General features: G+C 43.8%; 1 protein-coding gene across 6 annotated transcripts in view; it reads left to right on the top strand.

Moving 5' to 3' along the window:
* Positions 1-480: 480 nt before the first annotated feature.
* HDAC9 (histone deacetylase 9) overlaps positions 481-23122 on the top strand; it is a 170412-nt gene continuing 147770 nt past the window's right edge. For 2 of the 6 annotated variants that reach the window (XM_039912868.1, XM_016228385.3), the window contains exons 1-2: positions 481-759; positions 8899-8961. In XM_039912868.1, coding sequence (XP_039768802.1) covers positions 717-759; positions 8899-8961 — 106 coding nt within the window. In that variant the 5' untranslated portion in view covers positions 481-716. Of the gene's footprint in view, positions 760-7996; positions 8384-8898; positions 8962-23122 lie in introns of those variants that run through there. The other 4 variants (XM_029070922.2, XM_039912869.1, XM_029070926.2 and 1 more) reach the window with 3 other exon arrangements.

The following is a 23122-nucleotide window of genomic DNA, read 5'->3' as shown; positions in this document are numbered from 1 at the left end:
ATAATAGGTGGTGCTCTAAAGTTTTCTCACTGATCCATTTTCACCTACTGGCTTGGATGACTTCAGAACTTTCCACTGTGTACGAGAGAACTGTAGGAAGGTTTTTAATCACCTTCGTGATGGGAGACATAACCGATTGGCTAACACAACCTATTTGGTCCAAGAGCTGAGACAGTAGGTGTTGATCGTGGCGAGACCTGTTTAAATCCCCAGGGAAACAGAGGAGGTTTCAGTTTGCTGACTTTGGGGGATGTAGAATGGAAGCCTCCTCCTACAGCTCCTGACACAGGTGCTCCCTCTGAAACCCTGCACCTGTTGAGGCCATGTAACCTTACCCAGCTGCAAGCAATCAGTTAATCAGCCCAATACTAAAGCCAGAGGAAGGGAAGCTGGGGTGGGGGTGTTTAGTTAGGTTTGGAAGTGGTTGTTCTTTAAGAAATCTGCTTAAATTAGTCTGGGATAAAAGTGAGTGAGTGAATTCAGGATTTAAAAGAAATCAAAGCTCCCATAATGAATGGCAGTCTAAAAGAAACTTAATATATGTTGGTGTCCTGTCTGTTTGGTTTGGTTTTTATGGGGCAGATGATGGAATCTTAAAGTTATTTGGTTTGTTTAGGTGGTTTTGTCCCAAAGTGAGTTGTTTTCAGAAAAGGGGCTGTGGGATAGGGGAGTGAAGACAAGGGAGGAGGGTTTCAGCACTGCAATTTGGGAAGCAGATGGTGTTGCTGGATCCAAGTGTCTCTGAAAGGACCAGCCTGAGTAAGTTTGGCTTGATGGGGCTCAGTAATTGTGTGGTGTAAGTGCAATTCTAGATGCTCAAAACTGTGATTTTTGCTGTGTCAGACACTCGTGCTCCTCACTAGATTCTCATGGGCCCCAAGCTGGAATTGTATTTATTTCACTGTAGTTCAGTGCTCTAAACATCCTCATGCATTCAAGCTTCTATTGATCTGTTCCTCTCTCTCTCTGTGTAGAGGGGACAGAGTGTAGAGGCAGCAGAAAAGGGCTGTCTTATTCTTGAATACTGGTGGTGACTATCCAAAACCCACCCAACCATTCCTCTAGAATGAAAGCTCCCTGTGGGTAGGGAATGTGATTGTTATATTGTACTCTCCCTGGTGCTTAATACAGTCCTCTGCATGCAGTAAGCACTCAATAAATACAAGTTGCCATTGTAAATCTCCCTGATTGTATTTGCCTCTCCTGCCTAGGGATTTGGAGAAAAATGTACCAATGGATGAGAACAGGGAAGGAAATAGCAAGCCCAGGACTGCCTTGAGAGACAAATGGAATTTCACTGGCCAAAGCCCTTTTGAATGGGACTTGTGCTTTTTCTCTGGATGAGAATCCTTGAGTCATTCTAACTTTTCTTTGACCTTCATCTAGAAGTTTTTGGCAAATATATTCTGTGTTGATGGGCTCTGAAATGTTGGGAGCTGTCACCCCATTTTATTTAAGCTGTGTTATTGTTTTTTGTTGAACCTTAGGTTGAAAATAGTTTTGCAGGTAGAATTTTATACTGGCTTTTAACAAAATAAGTCCACCTAGTGAAAGTATTGGTTCTGATCAAAAGAGTGAGTTCTATTGTCATGGAAGGAGAGGGAAAATAAATGTAAAATAAGGCTTAAGTTCATGAAAACATTTCCCTTGTACCTAATATCTGCTCCGAGTCATCTATCCAGCTCATTCTCTATTGTTCTCTTGCTGGAGGAGACACAATTTGGGTGGTTAATGAAATAATGTTTTATAGCAAGGTGGCTAAGCATTTTGGAATCCTTTTGTGAAAAATGCTTTCAACGCATAGATATTATCAGTATAGGTTTCTCTCTTAAATATAGCTCAGTGGATTAAACATAGTACTAGGTGTTTGGGTTCTTGAATTCTAATTTCAGCTTCCCACTGAATTACCGGGTAATCCATTAAAAGAGTCACTCATTATCCCTCTTCAATGTTAAAAACACTGAACTTGGCAGTTCTAGTTCCCCAGTCATGGGATAATAGTTCTCCTCCTTCCAATTCTCCCAACTCACTGCACTTTGCAAAGTGGATAATTGATAGCTGGAAAAAGGGAGTTGATTAAGTTTTCTGGAGAGCAGAGAGCTCAGAACATAAATAGTTGTTATTCCATGGTGAGCATGATCTTAATCTTAGATAAGCAATAACCACTGGTCTCCATTCTCCAAGTTCATATTCTCAAGTGATTGCAGCCTGTTTTTTGCAGGTGTGGGTGCAGAGACCATGACTCATAGAAGTACCCACTGACTTTTCTTTTAATGTGCAACTGCAACCAGTATTGGCCAAATGTGTGCCTCTTAATGATTTCTCTTTGGGTTCTTGTCCTCCCTAGGGCATTTTCTCAGAAAGAACCATGTCTTTTTTTTTTTTTTTTGCTATGGTGGCAGGGTGGACAGTTGGCCACTGGCTCTCACCAGCTACCCCCTTCCAGAAGCAAACTTGTGAGACGGGGAAGGAGAGCCCTCCTTAAAGGCCAATTAATCATTTATAGAATTTTTACTGTGTGCCAAGCACTTTTCTTAGCGGTTGGGAGGGTAATAATAATTATAGATGCTTAGTATGTGCTAAACACTGGGGTAGATACAAGGAAATCGGCTTGTCCCACATGGGGCTCACAGTTCTTAATCCCCATTTTAAAGATGAGGTAACTGCTCTGTGCCTCAGTGACCTTGCCCAAGGTCACACAACAGACAAGTGGCAGAGCCAGGATTAGAACCCATGCCCTCTGACTCCCAAGCCCGGGCCCTTGCCACTAGGCCACACGGCTTCTCTAACAGAGTTGGTAGACATGTTCCCTGCCCACAACAAGCTTGTAGTCTAGAGAGATTGTAATTCTCTAGGCAGACTATATGAATAAACAGATATGTACGTAAGTGCTGTCGGGTTGAGGGAGAGGTGAATAAAAGGTGCAAATCTAAGCAAAAGGGTGATGCAGAAGGGAGTAGGCAAAGAGGAAATGAGGGTATAGTCAGGGAAGGCCTCTTGGAGGAGATGTGCTTTGAATAAGATGTTTAAGGTGGGGCGAGTGATCATCTGTTGGATATGAAGAGGGAGGGCATTCCGGGCCAGAGGCAGGATGTGGGTGGTGAGATGGAGGTAGAGTGAATATGTCGGTATTAGGGGATCCAGTTGTGTGGGCTGACTTGTAGTAAGAGATCAGGGGAGTAAGGTAGGAGGGGGCAAGCTGATTGAGTGCTTTAAAGCTGATGGTAAGGAGTTTCTTTCTGATCAGAAGGTGGATAATAATAATGTTGGTATTTGTTAAGCGCTTCCTATGGGCCGAGCACTGTTCTAAGCCCTGGGGTAGATACAAGGTTATCAGGTTGTCCCACGTGGGGCTCACGGTCTTCATCCCCATTTTACAGATGAGGGAACTGAGGCCCCGAGAAGTTAAGTGATTTGCCCCAAGTCACACAGCTGACAAATGGAAGAACCGGGATTAGAGCCCATGACCTCTGACTCTTAGGCCCGGGCTCTTTCCACTGAGCCACGCTGCTTCCCTGATGGGCAACCACGGCAGGTTCCTGAAGAGAGGGGAAACATAGAGGGAATGGTTTTGTAGAAAAACAATCCAGGCAGCAGAGTAAAGGATGAACTTGAATGGGGAGGTCAGCAAGGAGGCTGATGCAGTGATCAACGCGGGATAGGATACGTACTTTGATGTGGTAGCAGTTTGGATGGAGGGGAAGGGTAGATTTTATTTTATTTTTCATTTTATTTTATCTTTTAGCAGTGTTGTGAAGGCTGCAAAGATAGGTTTTGGTGACTGTGTGGGTTGAATGAGACATGAGTGGAGGACAAGACCAAGGCTTGTGAGATAGGCAGGATGTTGGTGCTGTCTACAGTGATGGGAAAGTCATTTTGGGTGGGAAGATGAGGAGTTCTGTGTGGATGTGCCTAAACTATATTAGGACTCCTGCAGGCAAACCAAGTAAGAAGACTCGGGTGCCGTGAGTGACGTGCGCATAAGCACAACTAGGGACACAACCGTTAACCACCCACTGTGCCTCTAGATTGTGAGCGGGGAACACATCTAATAATGTTGGTATTTGTTAAGCGCTTAGTATGTGCAGAGCCCTGTTCTAAGCGCTGGGATAGATACAGGGTAATCAGGTTGTCCCACCTGAGGCTCACAGTCTTAGTCCCCATTTTACAGATGAGAAGCTAAGTGACCTGCCCACAGTCACACAGCTGACAGGTGGCAGAGCTGGGATTCGAACCGGTGACCTCTGACTCCCAAGCCCGTGCTCATTCCACTGAGCCACGCTGCTTCTCATTTACCGACTCTATTGAACTGTACTCTCCCAAGCATTTAGTACAGTGCTCTGCACACGGTAAGTGCTAAGTGAATGACGACGGGGGAGTTGTGGAAAGAATTGGGCAAAATCTATAAAGTGTTTTGTGTTCCTTTAAAGATAGAACCTTTTGTAGACAAAATGCATGGTGGTGACTGTCTGATGATTGGGTCCTTGCAGGGAAATGACAATGCCTTCGTTCCATCCAGTAAGCTTCTTTTCACTCTAAACTGAATTTCCATTTCCATAACTGAGTTGCAGGCAGAGAGGATCAAAATCTCACTTATATGGGAATTGGCTGAAGGAAGAATGGAGGGATGGAATAATAATAATGTTGGTATTTGTTAAGCGCTTACTATGTGCAGAGCACTGTTCTAAGCGCTGGGGGAGATAATGTTGGTATTTGTTAAGCGCTTACTATGTGCAGAGCACTGTTCTAAGTGCTGGGGTAGACACAGGGGAATCAGGTTGTCCCACGTGGGGCTCACAGTCTTCATCCCCATTTTACAGATGAGGTAACTGAGGCACAGAGAAGTGAAGTGACTTGCCCACAGTCACACAGCTGACAAGTGGCCAAGCCGGGATTCAAACCCATGACCTCTGACTCCAAAGCCTGTGCTCTTTCAACTGAGCCACGCTGCTTCTCTAATCAGGGTACAGGGTAATCAGGTTGTTCCACGTGAGGCTCACAATCTTAATCCCCGTTTTACAGATGAGGGAACTGAGGCACAGAGAAATTAAGTGACTTGCCCACAGTCACACAGCTGACAAGTGGCAGAGCCAGGATTCAAATCCATGACCTCTGACTTCCAAGCGCGGGCTCTTTGCACTGAGCCATGCTGCTTAATAAACCATGTGAAATAGCTGAACCAAAATATGTATTCCTTTTGACACTACATATTAATGATAATAGTGATAATTGCAAAAAAAAAGTACAAAATAGACAGCACTATGCTCTCTGAACAAAATCCACTGGTCATCATCTTTATTACTATCCCCTCAAACACGTTTCTGAGAAACAATTACTTATGTGTCTGTTGCAGAGTATGGGGTGCTATCCGTAGTCAATCTCTTGTAGTTGAAAAATGATCATGAGTGTGAATGAGCATCATAATTTCATTGTTATATAGTCATCTCAAGATTTGAGCTCCCAAACAATGGTATTTGTTTAGAACTTATTGTTTTGCAGAGCATTGTCTTAATTTATAATTATTGTATTAAGTGCTTCCTATGTGCCAGGTACTGTACTAAGCGCTGGGTGGATATAAGCAATTGGGTTGGACACTGTTCCTGCCCCACCTGGGGTTCACAGTCTCAATCCCCATTTTACAGATGAGGTAACTGAGGCACAGAGAAGTCAAGGGACTTGCCCAAGATCACACAGCACACAAGTGGTGGAGCCAGGAATAGAACCCATGACCTTCTGACTCCCAGGCCCAGGCTCTGTAACAGAATTGGTAGATATGTTCCCTGCTCACCAGTCTATAGGGGGAGACAGATATTAAAATAGATTTAGGGATATGGGAAATACAGAACACGAGTATTTCCATGAACAGCAAATCTACCTTACCTGCATATCCTGGATTTTGCATTTGGAACTCTGAATATAAGAATTCCAAAATCAGATGGAGCTTAAGATCCCAGAGGGTATGCACCACAGAGAGATACTGTTCCTTGCTTAAGATAGTAAGAAAGTAGAATAATTTTACTCTCAAGAAACTGGACACTAAAATATTTTCTCCAACTGGAACTAAACAGTGGCATACTAAGGTGAAGGCTTTCTTGAGAGTTTTCTAACTCTGAGGGGTCTTTAGGCTCAGGGAAGCGTTTGATCAAATGATAGTTGTAGTAGCATTAATTGAGCACCCCCTGGATGCAGTGTACTGGACTATGCAATTAGAAAGTACAGATCCAAAGTGATATGGCCTTTTTTTGTTTTTGAGTGATATTTAAGCACTTACTATGTGCCAAGCGCTATACTTGATCAGGCTGGACATAGCCCCTGTTCCACATGGGGCTCACAGTCTTTATCCCTATTTTACAGATGAAGTAACTGAGGCCCAGAAAAGTGAAGTGACTTCAATCGTATTTATTGAGTGCTTACTATGTGCAGAGCACTATACTAAGCGCTTGAAAAGTACAATTTGGCAACAGATAGAGACAATCCCCACCCAACAATGGGCTCACACTCTAGAGGGGGAGACAGACAACAAAACAAGTAGGCATCAATAGCATTAAAATAGATAGAATTAAAGATATATACACATTATTAAATATGTACAAATGTACACAAGCGCTGTGGGGCGGGAAAGGGGGTAGAACAGAGGGAGGGAGTAGCGGTGATGGGGAAGAGAAGCAAGATCACACAGCAGACAAGTGGCAGAGTCAGGATTAGAACCCATGTCCTTTTGAGACCTAGGCCTCTGCTCTATCCACTAGGCCAAGCTCCTCTGCTGCTATTTCCTGCCCACGAGTAGCTTATAGAGAAATAAAAACATTTACCAATACTAGTCATCTACAAACAATAACAATGCACGAATGAATAAACATGATTACAGTACAAATAAGCCAACAAGTGCTACTGTCTCGGCTGAGCACAATATGCTCCTTGTGGGCCGGGATCATGTCCAACAGCTGCTAATTAATAAGGAAGGCTTATGGGAGGAGATGGGAATTTAGGGGAACATTGAATGTAGAGAGTTGTGGGTCTGCCAGAATTGGGAGAGGGGGTGCCAGGCGGGGAGAACGGAATGGGACGCAGGCAGACGAGAGAGCGTAACAGGAGAGCGAGCTGGGGGGGGCGGTTTGTGTGAAAAGAGCGGATATGGAAAAATTGGCATTTCCTTGGAAATATTGAAAACTGTTTTGTTTTTTAAACTCCTCGGGGCGAGAACTAATGCTTCTCCTTCGATTGTGTGTCCCCGCGTACAGTTGCGTGTGTATGTAGAAGGCACTCGATTAAATAAAGATGATCCTTTTAAGAAGTCTTTTTTTCGTGGGGGAAACCACTTACTTTCTGGTCCCTAAAGCACCAGCAGACACTTGCTTCTTAGTGATGGGTAGGTGTGTGTGTTTGTGACTGACTCAAACCAGTTGTGCTGTTTAACTGTAGTTCTGCATCCCTGAGAGAGATGATCTCACATTTTGACTTTGAGGTTAAAACACCAGCTGCAAGCCTACTCCAGATTTTTTTTCTTTTTTTTTCATTTAGAAGGCCATACCTAAGGCCATTCGATACAAACGATAGAGAAACGGTGCTGACAGCAGTATGGATTAGGAGGGACCAATCACTATTAAAAAGTGCGAACGTCAAGGCTTATTCTCGGACCCATTCTCGGACCCGCGTGCTTCCAGAAGCCACCTCTGTTAAACGTAACGTCAGTCCTGAAACTAGAAGGCAGAAAAGCTTCTAATGCTCCAGCCAACTGCAGGGTAGCCAGAGAAACGGGCCACAGAAATAGAACACCGGGATTGCTGTGCGTGGGTGAGGCAGAAACCACATTATGAGCAAAAGCTTCCAGTATTATTTTAGAACCAACAGAGCCCTTCTCACTTGGTTTTCTTGACAACACCACATACTACAGAAATAAGATGAAATCAGACGGATGTGCGTTCCGAGCCTCGTCTCCCTTTCTACCCCTCCTCTCTCCTGGTGCCCTCTTATGAAGCTGCCAACTCCACATGCCTGCATGCGTGTCTGCCTGCCTGCATGTCTGCCCGCCTGCAGGCCTGCACCTCCTGGTGAGGGGAGGGAAGGGGTTACTGGGTTTGGAGGCCTCGCCGTGGTGGAGAATTGCGGTTTGGAGAGACAGAGACTGGACAGCTGTGCTTGCCTTGGTATTTTGAAATGCATTAACGCAGGCTCCAATCGCCATGCTTGACCTATTTTGGGCTCAAGCCGCCCATTGTTCTATTTCTGTTGCCTGCGGGCCACCGTGTTGTTGATTCATATGCAAATGGATTAGCAGTGGCTTTAGCCAACTTTAGCTGAGACTGAAAGGAGGGGGGAGAGAGAGAGGCTACGAGGGAGGAGGACGAGGCACCAGCAGAGAAACCACTTGTCGAGGCTGAAGGTAATGGAAAGGAGAGGCCGGGTCACTGGGGTTTTATCCTAGGGGGACTGACGCTCAGGACGGCATTATTATTATCGCTTTCACTATCTGGGGCAAGGAAGAAAAGCCAACACCACCTCCTCCAACCCGCAGCCTCTTTCTCTCCCATCCCCTTTCCACCTGCTCTTCGCTTCCGGAACTGTGGTTTTCCAACTCCAGTGTCCGCTCTGCCCTTTCTGCCTTTTTTTGCAAGTTGGAGCTGCGTTCAAAGTACAAAGCTGTTTGTGTGTGTGTGTGTTTGGTGATTTTTTTCCCCCTCCCTCCCTAATTGTGTGTTTTTTTCCAAGTCCCGGTGTATAGGGGAATAATGATGGAAGTTGATGGTGTCTTCTCCAGCCCCCCTTGGGGAGGAGGGTGGCCTTTTGGGGTGGGCCGGGCCGGTCCTGTGCGGCGATGCATCTTTCGTGTAGCTGACGTACGGACCGGTGGGGATATGCTGCAGACGATTTACGAGAGCGAATCGTGTTTTTCCTCAGATGGGGTGTCCGGACGGGAGCAGCTCCTGGCTCCAAAGAGGATGCACAGTATGATCAGCCCAGGTAACGATCTCTTCACAGAAAGAACAGCTTGGGACCTCTTTTTTTTTTTTTTGGAAATTGCATCCAAGAAATGGCCCTCCCCCTCAAAAGAAAACCCCCAAAACAAATGTTTCTGCTTTGTATTGTTGCTTCCTTTCAGTGTCTGAGGGCTTTATTTATTATTTTGATTTTTTTTGGGTGGGGGGGAGCCTCTCTTTCAACTTAAAAGCCTTCCATCATAAGTGTACAATCTTTTCAGGCAAACACAAATATTGCTTCTGAATGAGAATTAGATCATGCTAGATCAAAGTCTGTTGGGTTGTTTTTGTTTTTACCCCCCCGCAGGAGGTTGGGAGAAACTGTCTTGCCATGAGACTAGAAAAATGATGAGATCTGGGCTGAGTGTAATCACGCTAGGACAGTAATCAGGTAGGGTTAAATCTCCCTTCGGAGACTTGGGTGCGCGTCTTAGCCCTGCCGTTTCTGTTCCTCTGCTATGTGCTGGGTACGCACAAGAACAGATCTATTTATAGTTTTACCTTTCTAAACGTGCTGGATGAGTTGTAGCTAGGGGTTTTTTTCTCCCCCCTTCCCTAAAGCTCTTCTTTCCGGATGGCTCTGAAGTAAAACTATTTGTTGTTCTTCATCAGCCATGATTTTAATTTACTTTTAATATACTTGACGTTGTCAGTCAGCTGGGATGACTCACCAAAAATGTAAGTTGAATGTATTTTTTCAAAGCAGGTGCAGGTATGATTTAGAGAATAACCAGTAACTGATAATGATAGATGGAAGATTGGGGTTTGGGTGCTTCTCTGATAGTAGTACTTATTAATGGACGCGAGTGAAAGGTCTGGAAGCTTTTCTGATATATCGTGATCAGAAAGCCTAGCAGTCCAACTAGCCTTTCCTAGATTAATGCTGTTGGTGCTTGGCCCACGGGCTTTATTGTCCAATGTGATTATTTACATGGAAAGTGATGAAACTGCTTTTTGCATTTTCCTCTCCCAGCATGCTCGTTCTACTTTTTCAAGGTTTTAGGTGCCGTTACCCTGACCGTGCCTTTTATAGGAGTCCCAAAGAGCTTCATCTTTTATCCCAAACTGCCCTTTGCTATTGATACAGTAGAACGTCCTTGGCATGGTTGTTCTAGAAGAGAAATATTCCACAGGTTACTTTATCAGTGTTGATATTTATGTTCCTTGCCCATCTGTTGATCCTTGGTCCTAAGCTGGCAGAAGGCTTTTAAAAAAAAAAAAACCTTGGCAAATTGAATTTTATAAATTACGTTTACTTGTCAGATATATTCATGGGACCATGTTATAATTTGTTTGTACAATTCCATGTTCTTGATGTAGATGGAGAGAGAGGTTATAATTAATTGGAAATGCCTTTCAGACAAGACTAACCTTTTTTTTGAACCAGTTTTCTTTGTCACAGGAAGATAATTATGGGAAGAAGGAATAGATGGGTTTCTGCACTTCAGATAAAGAGGCACTCCAGTTGGATAGGAGATGTTCGAGACTGTTGTAATATTAGTTTTTTAAATAATGCCAGCCATAAAAAAGGACTGTATTTTCTGATCTGCTTCCCTGAACCTGCCCATTCATTTGAAAACAGTACAACTTTCTTCCGATGGGTTCCTTAATTCCTATAGCAGAAGCATTGGGGCCTTGTGGAAAGAACGTGGGCCTGGGAATCAGAGGACCTGGGGTCTGATTCTAGCCCTGCCACCTAATGTCTCTATGCCTCAGTTTCCTCATTTCTAAAATGGGGATTCAATACCTGTTCTCCCTCCTACTTAGACTGTGAGTGTAATGTGGGACAGGAATTCTGTCCAATCTGATTCTTATATCTACCCTAATGCTTAGACGAGTAATGAACAGGTAGTAAGTACTTAACAAATGCCACAGTGAGTATTATTATTAAAGATAATTATTAAAGGTTAAATGCCTGGCTAGCTCAGTAGGTATAGCATGAAACTCTTAATCTCAGGGTAGTGGGTTTGAGCCCCATGGTGGGTGCAGGTCATTTTAGACTGTGAGCCCATCATTGGGCAGGGTTTGTCTCTATCTCTTGCCGAATTGTACATTCCAAGCACTTTGTACAGTGCTCTGCACATAGTAAGCACTCAATAAATACTATCGAATGACTGAATGAAAGATGAATGTCTAAGAAGAGCGAGTGTGGGTGGTGCTAAAGGTCCTGAATGGGCTTTGGTTCTAGCGTGCTTCATTACATTACTTTTGAGTACAGTATATAGTACTGCATATAGTAAGTGCTCAATAAATATTTATTTTTTTAATGAAAATTGTCAGGTGTACTCACTGATGGTTTTTAATGTATCTAAGCATATCTGTATTTCAGAGGGGATTTGGTTGAGACCATGAATTGCATTTTCACTCTTTAGGTTTTTCTGACTTCAACACCAGCTACTAGGTACAAATCATGCTATTCTTTAATCACAGTGAGAGCTCAATATGCAGTCTTGTCTCTTTTGAAAAGGAAACCCACCCCAGCTGAGTTTTTGACTTGGAAGATAACATACCATTTTCTTTGAGAATGTACTTCCATTCCCCTTTCTTGAAGCATAGACGTTCATGAAAGATTTGAATTTGTTTTTGTTTTGTCTTTTTTTTTTGTTTTTTTTTTTAAAAGACTTACTATGTGTCAAGCACTGTGCTGGGGTTGATCAGGTTGGACAGAGTCCCTGTCCCAAATGGGGCTCACAATCTAAGCAGTTTATGCACAATATAAATTTCTCCCAAAGAAATGGATTGGTATTTTTAGATTTCTTAATTATGAATTATCAAGGGTTTTTGGTTTTTATTTTGCTTTTTATTGCCTATGGGCGATTGAATAGATGTCAGACTAGTGATCCATCCAGACCGTTTTTCTGACTCGTCAGTAGCAATAGTGAACATGGGCCTGTCCTCCTTGCAGGACATCCTAAAAATGATTGATCACTTGTGAGCCTATCTATATCTAAATTTTGCAGTGGGCCATTCAACCTGTGTACCTGGGATTATTTTGTTTTTATAAACAGTTTGAGTGACCTCATGGGCCTTATTGTTGATCCAGAAAGGAAAGAGCACTAATCAACTCTGTGAGACTTAACTGATATACCTCTAAAACATGATGCCTTTTTCTTTATGTGAAAAGTTATAGCTTGTAGAAACGCTATGTGGTGTTGAGGAGAGAAAAATCTTGAGGATACAATAACTTTGATTTTGGTAGGCTACTGTTTTTGTCTTGATAGTTACAAGGGGAAAAAAAATGTCCTTTTTGATACTGTAGATTTTGTGTAATTTCAAGGCCACAGAGTTTTTTCAACTCACCTTTCCCATAATTGCTAAGGTTGCCACCTACTGAGAATTGCCCATGCTGGCTATAAATCAGAATATATCTTGTCTGGACACATTAAGCCCTGGAGGGAAGCAAAGGGTTACATAAATTATGCAGAAAATTGGGAAGGGACCTAAGAGCTCCTGAGCCCAAATTTAGACTTGATGGATTATACACAATAGTCCACCAATTCCCCATGGATTTTTATATCAATAAGGGATTGCTTCCTCATCAGATTATGTGCTTTTATCATGGATTGGAGATTGTCAGGATGAAAGATGCCACATTGGTTACCCTGGACGAGACTCAGCCCATGTAATCCTCCCTCGCTCCCTGAAGATATGTCACTGCTGGTCTCCCCTCCTTTCTCAAATCCTCTCTTGGCCTTCTCAGTCTCCCAACTGCTTCCTGCAGGGCCCCTAATAGATTGAACAGTCTATGTTTCAGCTGCCCCATCACTTGTCCTGATCCAATATGGTTTTGGACATATATCTGGTTCTCATTTCCAGCATTGAGGCTGCACCCCCTTCCTTTCCCTGCCCCCATTTCCATAACTCTTGTCGGTAAACATGGCTCATAGCCTAAGCCAAAGTTCACATGGACCTGGGAAAGGAACAGAATGATACTTAATCAGTTAGGACTGTCATGGTACTCTAAATAAATGCTGTAAGGTCAGGCCAAATTGCACAGATTTGTACAGAATCAATCAATCATATTTATTGAGCACTTATTGGGTGCAGAGCACTGTACTAAGTACTTGGGAGAATACAATATTATAATATGACAGTTGATAGATGTGATCCCTGGTCACAGTGAGCTTACAGTCTAGAGGGGGAGACAGTCACTGATATAAATAACTTTCAGAGAGCTTAGAGAAGGCCTCTTGGAGGAGAAGTCAAAAAATGGCATCAGCCTGACAATTGTAGACTGTGAGCCCGTTGTTGGGCAAGGATTGTCTCTATCTGTTGCCAAATTGTACTTTCCAAGTGGTTAGTACAGTCCTCTGCACACAGTAAGCACTCAAATACAGTTGAATGAATGAATCTTTTTGTTGTGCTCCATTTTTTTTTCTTTTGTAATGCCACCTCTGGGCACCATATTCTCTTGGAGTATATGGAGTGCGGGGATGGGATGAGACACACACCTGGAAGAAAGTGATTGCTCAATCGTTTCTTTCTAACACAGACTTGATAAGAAGTGTTTTAGTAATTCTTTTTAAATGGAAATTAAAAATAAAATATCTGAAAACTCGAAAAGGGGAGGCACTGGTGGACTAGGCCATCTGATTTCTACTCCCAGGGCCTACTTTTCCAAAACTACTCCTTTTTGACTCTTCTTTCCATGTCTCTTACCAAGGTTGTTAGTGGTTGGATGATAGATGTTTATTGAGCACCTACATTCACCGTACTAAGCTCTTGAGAAGATACGGCAGAAAAAAGTGGAATGTTCCCTTCCACAAGTAGCTTACTGTCAAATGAGGATGGCAGAGAGATAATTGTAAATAGAATGATCAGAATGTGGGCAGGTAACACATCTACCTACTCCGTTATATTGTACTCAAGTGCATGGTACAGTGCTCTGCGTAAAGTAAATGCTCAGTGAATGCAAGTGAAAAAAATAATCGAATAAACATTTGTTTTTTCTTTGAAAAGAGGACAGTGATGATCTGTTAGATTCAGCCAAGAAAGGAGTCCTAGGCCAGGAAAGAAATGGGAGGAGTTGAGAATGGACTTAGAAGGGAGCATGGGAGGAGGAAAGAAATAAGTGGGTGAGGAGAGCCGATATGTAAGATGCGTAGTTGGGGAAGAAGGGTCCACTGGAGAGTGGGGCGAATATGTCAGAATGAATTGTCAGAAGAAATACATGAGTGTACAATTGAATGTACAGTGCTCTGCACACAGTAAACACAATATGAATGAATGAACGAATGGCCGATGCTTCCTCCGTGGACCAGGCTGGTCACTGAACAGGAAGGCAGTGGTGTCCTGGGAGAAATCTGGGAAATCTACAGAATTCTAGCCACAAAGGGTCGAGAGAGGAATTGGGAATCTTTCTCTTTGAGGAGGAAGTGGAAGAGGGCAGTGAAGCAGAGGGCAGTGTGAAAGAGCAATGATGTACCCGGTCCTCTCCCAGACTTCTCTATCACCGTGGATGGCACGACCATCCTTCCCGTCTCTCAGGCCCACAATCTCGGTGTCATCCTTGACTCGTCTCTCTCGTTCACCCCACACATCCTATCCGTTACCAAGACCTGCCGGTTTCACCTCTACAATATCGCCAAGATCTGCCCTTTCCTCTCCACCCGAACGGCTACCTTACTGTTACGGGCTCTCGTTATATCTCGGCTAGACTACTGTGTCAGCCTTCTCTCTGACCTCCCTTCCTCCTCTCTCGCCCCGCTCCAGTCTATTCTTCACTAAGCTGCCCGGCTCATCTTCCTGCAGAAACGATCTGGGCATGTCACTCCCCTTCTTAAACAACTCCAGTGGTTGCCTATCAACCTCCGCTCCAAACAAAAACTCCTCACTCTAGGATTCAAGGCTCTCCATCACCTTGCCCCTTCCTACCTCTCCTCCCTTCTCTCTTTCTACCACCCACCCCGCACGCTCCGCTCCTCCGCCGCCCACCTCCTCACCGTCCCTCGGTCTCGCCTATCCCGCCGTCGACCCCCGGGTCACGTCCTCCCGCGGTCCTGGAACGCCCTCCCTCCTCACCTCCGCCAAACTGATTCTCTTTCCCTCTTCAAAACCCTACTTAAAACTCACCTCCTCCAAGAGGCGTTCCCAGACTGAGCTCCTCTTCTCCCTCTACTCCCTCTGCCATCCCCCCTTTACCTCTCCGCAGCTTAACCCTCTTTTTCCCCTTTTCCCTCTGCTCCTCCACCTCTCCCTTCCCATCCCCACAGCACTGTACTCATCCGCTCAACTGTATATATTTTTCGTTACCCTATTTATTTTGTTAATGAATTGTACATCGCCTCGATTCTATTTAGTTGCCATTGTTTTTACGAGATGTTCTTCCCCTTGACTCTATTTATTGCCATTGTTCTTGTCTGTCCGTCTCCTCGGATTAGACCGTAAGCCCGTCAAACGGCAGGGACTGTTTCTATCTGTTGCCGACTTGTTCATCCCAAGCGCTTAGTACAGTGCTCTGCACATAGTAAGCGCTCAATAAATACTATTGAATGAATGAATGAATACTAGGACACAAATGAAAATGACATATCCCTGGTTCCCAGTAGAGTAGTGACATCACACGACTTGAGAAAAATCAGTGATTTGGAACTGGCGATATTTCTATCTCTCAATCATATGGGCCCAGAGGAAGGAACCCAATCCAGTAGGTGGCATTTCACATCTCCACAAAAAGCTGCTACAGAGGAATTTCCGAAAACGTGCACATTTAAAGTGCTTCAGTCATGTCACACATCACTTCTGATATTCTCCCTTAATTATTGTTTTGCCTCACTCTCTCTTAGACTTTCTTTCTCTTATGGGTTTAGAAGCAGTGGGAAGACTTGATAGGCAGCAATCAAAAAGCTAATTATGAATAGGCCCATCCAGCAAGGCAGAAGAACATTACTATTCTATGTTCTTCAGGTCACCCTAGTGGCAGAGTCATTATTGTGTTCTGTCAGCTCAGCATTGAGTAGGCTAATTCAATGAAACTCCCTCAGAAGGAGACAGAAATAGACCTAACCTTAGAATATAATAGAACTGGTAGAAGGTGGGATTTTTTTGTGCGATTTTTTTAAAGAGTTCAAATTCAGGGCTGGAATAGTTTTAACACTCAAGCAACCATCCTGTGTCTTAAGAACCCAGCAAATGGTCTGTGTGAACACAAACACAGTTGTATTCAACGTTAAGGGGACTTGATGTTCACAGAGGTGTAATGTGTTATTTTCTACCCAGTATCACTTTGTCTTTATTAGGCTGCCATTTATTATATCATCTAAAATCCAATGCCTAGGACATGCTACCTATCCCCTTTCTGTTGTGGGCATAATCATTTCAACCCACAAGTTCTCTGGGGATAGGAATGCACATCTCCACCCTCCAGAAGCAAATGCTAACTGACCCTCAGACTACACTTTTTCTGCCAGGAAGGGCCTGTTTTGGCATGCTGTCACATTTGAGTTGCCTGGGTGGGCATGAGCTAACCCATGAGTTGACAGAAGGCAGATAAATTTTGAAACTTTCAGGCTGTTTCATCATAATAAGGCTTACTATGTGCCAAGCACTGTTCTAAATGCAGGGTTAGATAAAAGCAAATCAGTTTGGACTCAGTCCCTATACCCCATGGGGCTCCACATGCTTAATCCCCATTTTACCGATGAGGTAACTGAGGCTCAGAGAAGTTAAGTGACTTACCCAGGGACACACAGCAAACATGTGGCAGGGGCAGGATTAGAACCCAGATCCTTCTGACTCCCAGGCCTGAGATGGTTCCCAAATCAAGCTTGAGTACTGCAGAGCATTGTTTTAAAGTTATTGGCCCAAAGGATGGAGGTTGCCAGTAAGTATCCAATCTGATTTCTTTAAAACTTCCTTTAATATTTGTTATCAATAATAATAATTGTGGTATTTAAGTACCTAGTGTGTGCCAAGCACTGTCCTAAGTGTTCGAGTAGATGCATGATAATCAGATCCCACGTGGGGCTTGCAGTCTAAATAAGAGGGAAAACAGGTATTGAATCCTCATTTTGCAGATTAGGGAACTAAAGCACAGAGAAGTTAAGTGACCTGCCCAAGATCACCCAGCAGGTATGTGGTGGAACTGGGATTAGAACCCAAGTCCTCTGACTCCCAGGCCTGTGCTCTTTCCCCTAGGACATGCTGCTACCTTAGTGTTTAGCACCATGCTTAGCACCTTGTATTGAATAAATCCCCCCGTTAAATGTCTCTTTCTCAACATCAGGAGATCTTGAAAGGAGGAGAATGAGACTGTTTTAGGAAGCTTAGGTTGGAAACAGGTTTGAAGATAACAGGAAGACTGAAGAGCGTCGAAGGTTTTTTGAGAGATTGGGGTTGCGGAGGCCCCAGAAAGTGTTTTGAGTGTGGTTTTGTTGTGGTCCTCTTACTACATCCTTTCTTTTTCTGTTTGTGAAACCCAGAACCTCTTCCAAACAGCCACCAGGGGATTTCTGGGCATCTATACGGTCACAATTATCAGGCCAAAAGAGAATTGGGATTTGTTCAGTAGTGAGGACCCTAAACCTCTCGGCAATTATCTGAACCTCTTATCAACATTTTCACATCGGATTCCATGGCGGTCAATATTCGGATCAATTGTCCTTATCACCGATGTTACAAAGCAGATGTTCTTTGTGGCTGTGTCTGTATTTGACAGGCCCAGTGGCAGGTTGACAAGTTTTTCACAGTATCTCTTTGAGTGGGTCTTAGCAATACTAATAGATAATTTGTGAATGTTAGGGCGACTTGCTCCTAGAACATTTTTGGCATAATAGAGCGCCAAAATGATGGCCTAAGGAAGTGCAGACAAGGAATATTTCTTGTGCTGCACGTTTATGTCTTCAGGATTGTCTCTAAGTGTGGCATAGGAGATGCCGTGCCCTGTCAGAGGCCTCTCTGCTAGTACATTCATTTGTTGGAGAGAGGGGTCCTCTGTGGATTGATTTCATTTGGGATTCTCTGGACTTGATGGGGCTAGAAGATGGTTATAATAGGCCAGACACAACTGGTACTTCATTCAGTCGTATTTATTGAGTGCTTACTGTGCGCAGAGCACTGTACTGAGCTAATAATGGGTTTTCAGTTAGTGGTATGTATTGAGCACTTACTGTCTGCCGAGCACTGTACTAAATGCATAGAAGAGTACAGTACAAGAGAGTTGGTAGACACATTCCCTGCCCACCTGGAACTACAGTTTAGAGAGAGAGATAGACATTGAAACACAGACATGTACATAGGTGCTGTGGAACAGAGGGTAGGATGAATATCAAATACATATCCAGGCATGTAGGGCAATGCCAAAGGGAGAGGGAGGAAGGAAATGAGGGCTTAGTCAGGGAAGGCTTCTTGGAGAAGACATGATGTTTATAAGTTTTTGAAGGTAGAGTAATTTGTGGAAATAGAAATTGTGATTTTTGTTAAATGCTTACTATGTGCCAAGCAGTGTACTAAGTTCTGGAGTAGATGTAAGTTAATCAGGCCCCACGTGGGACTTCCTGTCTAAGTAGGAGGGAGAACTGGTATTGAATCCCCATTTTGCAGATGAGGGAACCGAGGGACAGAGAAGTTAAGTGACTCGCCGAGGTCGCATAGCAGACAAGTGCAGAGCCAGGATTTGAACCCAAGTCCTCTGACTCCCAGGCCTTTGCTCTCTCCCCTAGGCCACACTGCCCTCTAGACTGTAAGCCCATTGTGGGCAGGGAGTGTTTCTGTTTAGCGTTGTATTATACTCTCCCAAGCACTTAGTATGGTGCTCTGACACAGTAACAATAATAATAATAATAATGTTGGTATTTGTTAAGCGCTTACTATATGCCGAGCACTGTTCTAAGCGCTGGGGTGGACTCAGGTTGTCCCACGTGGGGCTCACAGTCTTAATCCCCATTTTACAGATGAGGGAACTGAGGCACAGAGAAGTGAAGTGACTTGCCCACAGTCACACAGTAAGTGCTCAATAAATCCAATTGAATGAATGAATGCTTCTCCAGGATTTCGTTCATTCAATCGTATTTAGTCACTCATATATAAAGGGGGAAGGAGTAAGAACAGTAGCAGTCATCTTACTTTTCCTGTTGAAAGGCTCCTTAATGTACTCTGTCTTCATTTTCGGTGAGGCCTCAGAGCCTCTCAAGCATTCTGACCCTGGGAATTGGAGAAAGAGGAAAAAGAATCAAGAAGGTTGCCACTGTAGAAGTCTGAATATCATATAATGGTTTAGGAAGTTAGTGGAATATTAAAAAATATGGTCTTACCAAATTGAGCTCAAATCAGAGAAACTTTTTTGCCTTTGGCATCGTTTACTCATCTCATCTCTGAGGAGTTCAGCTGAGAGAGAGAAATAGGCAAAGCCAAGCATTTAGCTCTGATTTGAAACTTGAAATTGATCAGGTGACCAGCTAACTATAAGCTTCCCGTTCCAACTTTTCTGCATCGCCGTCTTCTAGCATACACTGAGTTGTGTGTGGTTGATCACGCTTCAGTCCCTATTCCTGCTAGGGCAGCGGTCTGGCCAGTGACGATCTTCCCAGGTACCGGACCAGATAGTGCATGTCATAATGTCATATATGCCACTTGAGAAAATTCTCTCGAAGCTGGCTGAACCCAGAGCATTTCCCCAGAGGGACTCTGAATCCCCTTACTTGGCCCAGAACCTTTGCATTTTCCTCCTAGGGAGCTTCGGATACAATTATGGAACTCGATGGCAGAAACCATAGTGTTGGGATCTATTGGGTGTCTGCCATACATGTACAGACCCAGCTGAAAACCAGGTGGTCTCATTATAAAGCCAGACAACTGTCACTCTGCCACGGACACAGCCTTATATGGATGGAAGGAATGTTTGCGTAAATATAGGAAATTCCTCATCCCCATTTAAATGCCTCTTCTCCTCTACCTCCTTCTGTCTCAATCTTGCACTCCAGCCTTTTTCAAGTTTATTTCCTTCATTGAATTTGATGTTTCACTGGTTTGTGCACAGTCCCGTCAAACACGGGGATCAGAACCTTATAGAGGGAAAACAGATGAGGAAACTGAGGCGTGAGGTGAAGTGACTTGCCCAACATGACCAAAGGTCAGCAGCATAGGTGGGACTAGAATATATCTCCTGACTGGCAACTGTGTGCTGTTTTTCCACTAGGTTACACTGCCTACCCTACTCTGTCTCTTTCTTTTTCTCCATCTCTCTACCCCTGCAGTTCCTAGAAAATGGAGACATGAAATCCATACCCTGAAATTTCCTAGACTTGCTTCTCAGCCATAGGCGTCTCTGAGAGTGGATGAAAAGCTGTGTGTGTTTGAATGATCATGAAATTTCTATGTCTGCTCAGTACTTGGGTATGTCCTACTCTCCTTTATTTAGAGACCAATCTTTGGATCCTATTAGAAATATTTGGTTGATCCAACCACCAAAAGGGCCAGCCTGCAATGTTCCTGGGCCAGGAGCATTACTCTGAATCAGACTTGTTAAGGGGGGCTGAAACTAGCATTGACATCACTGAAATCTGAGATTTCCCCTCCCCAACCCCCTCTACGTGAAACAACCAAGTTCGAACTGGCAGATCTGACTAAGCTTATATCTACCCCACCACCTGCCACAATCATTATCACTCATTCCAAACTAGCTCACCTTTATCTGCATGGAAGATTTACTGCAATTTTTAAGGAAGAACACATTTCCTTTAATTGTCATTTTTAACACAGCTTTTTAAAAATCCACATTTAATTCAAGTGTACCCCAAGTCTCGGTCTCCGGCTCCTCCTTGTCATGGGCTCGTACCCGCCATCTTCTAGTGGCACCGGAAGCTTTGGACTGGGGTTTGAAGATCAACTGAACACTGGGCATTTAGAAAATGTAGTCATCTATCTACTGATTGAATCTGCGATTCTGGATTATTTTTGTAAAACCTATACCTTCTCCTCCCTCCCCTCTTAAAAACAAAAATCCCATGATTTCTATTCCGGCTCTTATGAATTTATTCATACCCTCCTTAGCATTCCTGTTTATTCACTTAATTATTTATCTCGAAAGTGAGCTAAATGTTTTTTTTTCTCTTATGTTAGGATGTAAGCTCCTTGTGGGCAGGGAATTAGTCATGTTTCCCAAGTGCCCAGTGCACCTTGCTGAGGAGGCCCTTGGGAAATAACGTCGTTGCTGTGACTGTTTTTGTAAATGTGTAATGCACCTACAAATGGCTATTTTAGAGCGAATTGGGGCTTTTTATAAAAAATAATCGGTTCATAGATGTCAAAACTCTGGGCTGGCAAAGAGAGTGCTAATCAGCGGTGCAGAAACCAAACGCATTTAGGCTTTTGGCAACCAATTTTTTTTTATGCCCGTTCTCTAGGCAACCTCTTCCCCGGAGGATTTTTTGAGTCCTCTTTGTGAGCCCTTACATTGCAGTACCCTATTGATAATCCTGTTTATAGCGAAAATAATCCACTGCCATTCTGGGGAAAGATATTGTTAAACACATAAAAATCTCAAGCACTCCTGTCTGTGGGTCTCTCGAGCAGGCTGACTGCTTTGGGTCAGTTATTCTTAGCCCGGTTATTTCTATCGCATGGCATTGCGGGTCTAAGATTAGCGTGTTAGGCGTTATCATGCCATCTGAGTTACCGCCTAATATAACTCTACACCGGAATGATTATTTATAGAAAGAGCATTCTGTCATTTTTGGGTTATTTCTAGCCGTTTAAATAAAGAAGAGCAACATTCAAGTGAAACCACAGATTCCTTCCTGCTGCCAAAACAACCTTTACTGCCTACTTAAGGGGCAATGATATTGTTTCAAATGGGGGCTCAGAGCAGATGCAAGATTCCTTTGACCTTTCCCCCCCTGACCGAATGGGGAGACTTAAGGGAGTAATGTCTAGTGTTCAGGAAAGAGAGGAGAGACCATCTCTTCACCACTCCCACATCCCACACTGTTGGTGATGAGAATCACAACGGGCGGCGGGGTGGGGGGCGGCCCAGAGGTTCTGTTTTTTTGGACAGACATTGCTGAGCGCTCCATTCTGTGTGAAAACAGTGTTATTGAACTGCCTGGTGACAAGCCCTGGACCACAGAAGAAATGCCTGGCATTCAGTCAGATCGGCAAGCAGAGTGAAATCGATATGCAAAAATCATTCCAGCCTGGATGATTCTTGTTCTTTGACATGTTTTCTATTCTTCCCTCCCTCCTACACAAAGTCACTCTTCCTCTTGAAGTAATTCCCCAAAGTGATTGGTTGCAGGATCTGGAGAAAAGATTAAATGCCACATTGAAACGATGGTGCCAAGTGGAATGTAACTGTCAGAGGTTGTAAGACAAGGGTGGAAACGACCGGAGTTTGAACTGTTGAAGCCCCATCGGCTGCCTTTTCCCCCCACCCCCCGCCTTCAGCTGCAACGTAGGAGCTGGTGAGCCCCTCTCCCATCTTTTCCTCACCGTTTTCTGACCAAAGGAGTTTTGATAGCCCTGATGTAACCGATGAGAATTAAAACCCCTTTGGTTATTTGCATGTCCCATAGCCAGTGACTATAGATCAGTAACAGCTACCTTGTAACCTGAAACCATGAGTTCTTAATTTGTGCCCCTTGGTTGGGATTTGTGTATCTTGATCACGAAAGAAAGATATTTTTGAAGGGGTGGGCCGAGCCTTTCGTGTAGACCGATCGTCTAAGTAAAAACTCCCGAAAGCTGGTGGTGGAAAACGTGAACTCTTAACTGGAAAGATTATCTGTGTTTTGATGAAAGCTTCCAACTGAGGCAGGTTGAGTCTGGGGATGTACCTTATGCTGGTGCGTGATGAAAATGACATAGAACAGAAAACAAATCCGCTCGTATGGCTTGTCTTAAAAAAAAAAAAAAATCAGGTTCATGTCCATTACCATCTGTGTTCGGGGACTGTCTTAAAAGCTGAACAAGTCTGACTAAAAGAATTGGTCCATGTCTTAAACTATTTCTTTATGATAATAATGATACACAATATTAGTTAATCACTTACTGTACACCTAGCACAAGGGTAGATACTAGGTAATCAGGTCTAGGGGATCAGATACTAGATAATTGGGGGAGCAGCATGGCATAGTGGATAGGGCACGGGCTTGGGAGTCAGAAGGTCATGGATTCTAGTCCTGGTTTCACCACTTGTCTGCTGTGTGACT

This window comes from Ornithorhynchus anatinus, chromosome 8, assembly GCF_004115215.2.
Source record: "Ornithorhynchus anatinus isolate Pmale09 chromosome 8, mOrnAna1.pri.v4, whole genome shotgun sequence".
In the NCBI taxonomy this organism is placed as follows: Eukaryota; Metazoa; Chordata; class Mammalia; order Monotremata; family Ornithorhynchidae; genus Ornithorhynchus; species Ornithorhynchus anatinus.
The sequence above is the reverse complement of the archived record's forward strand: the minus strand, read 5'-3'. Positions and strand labels throughout refer to the sequence as shown.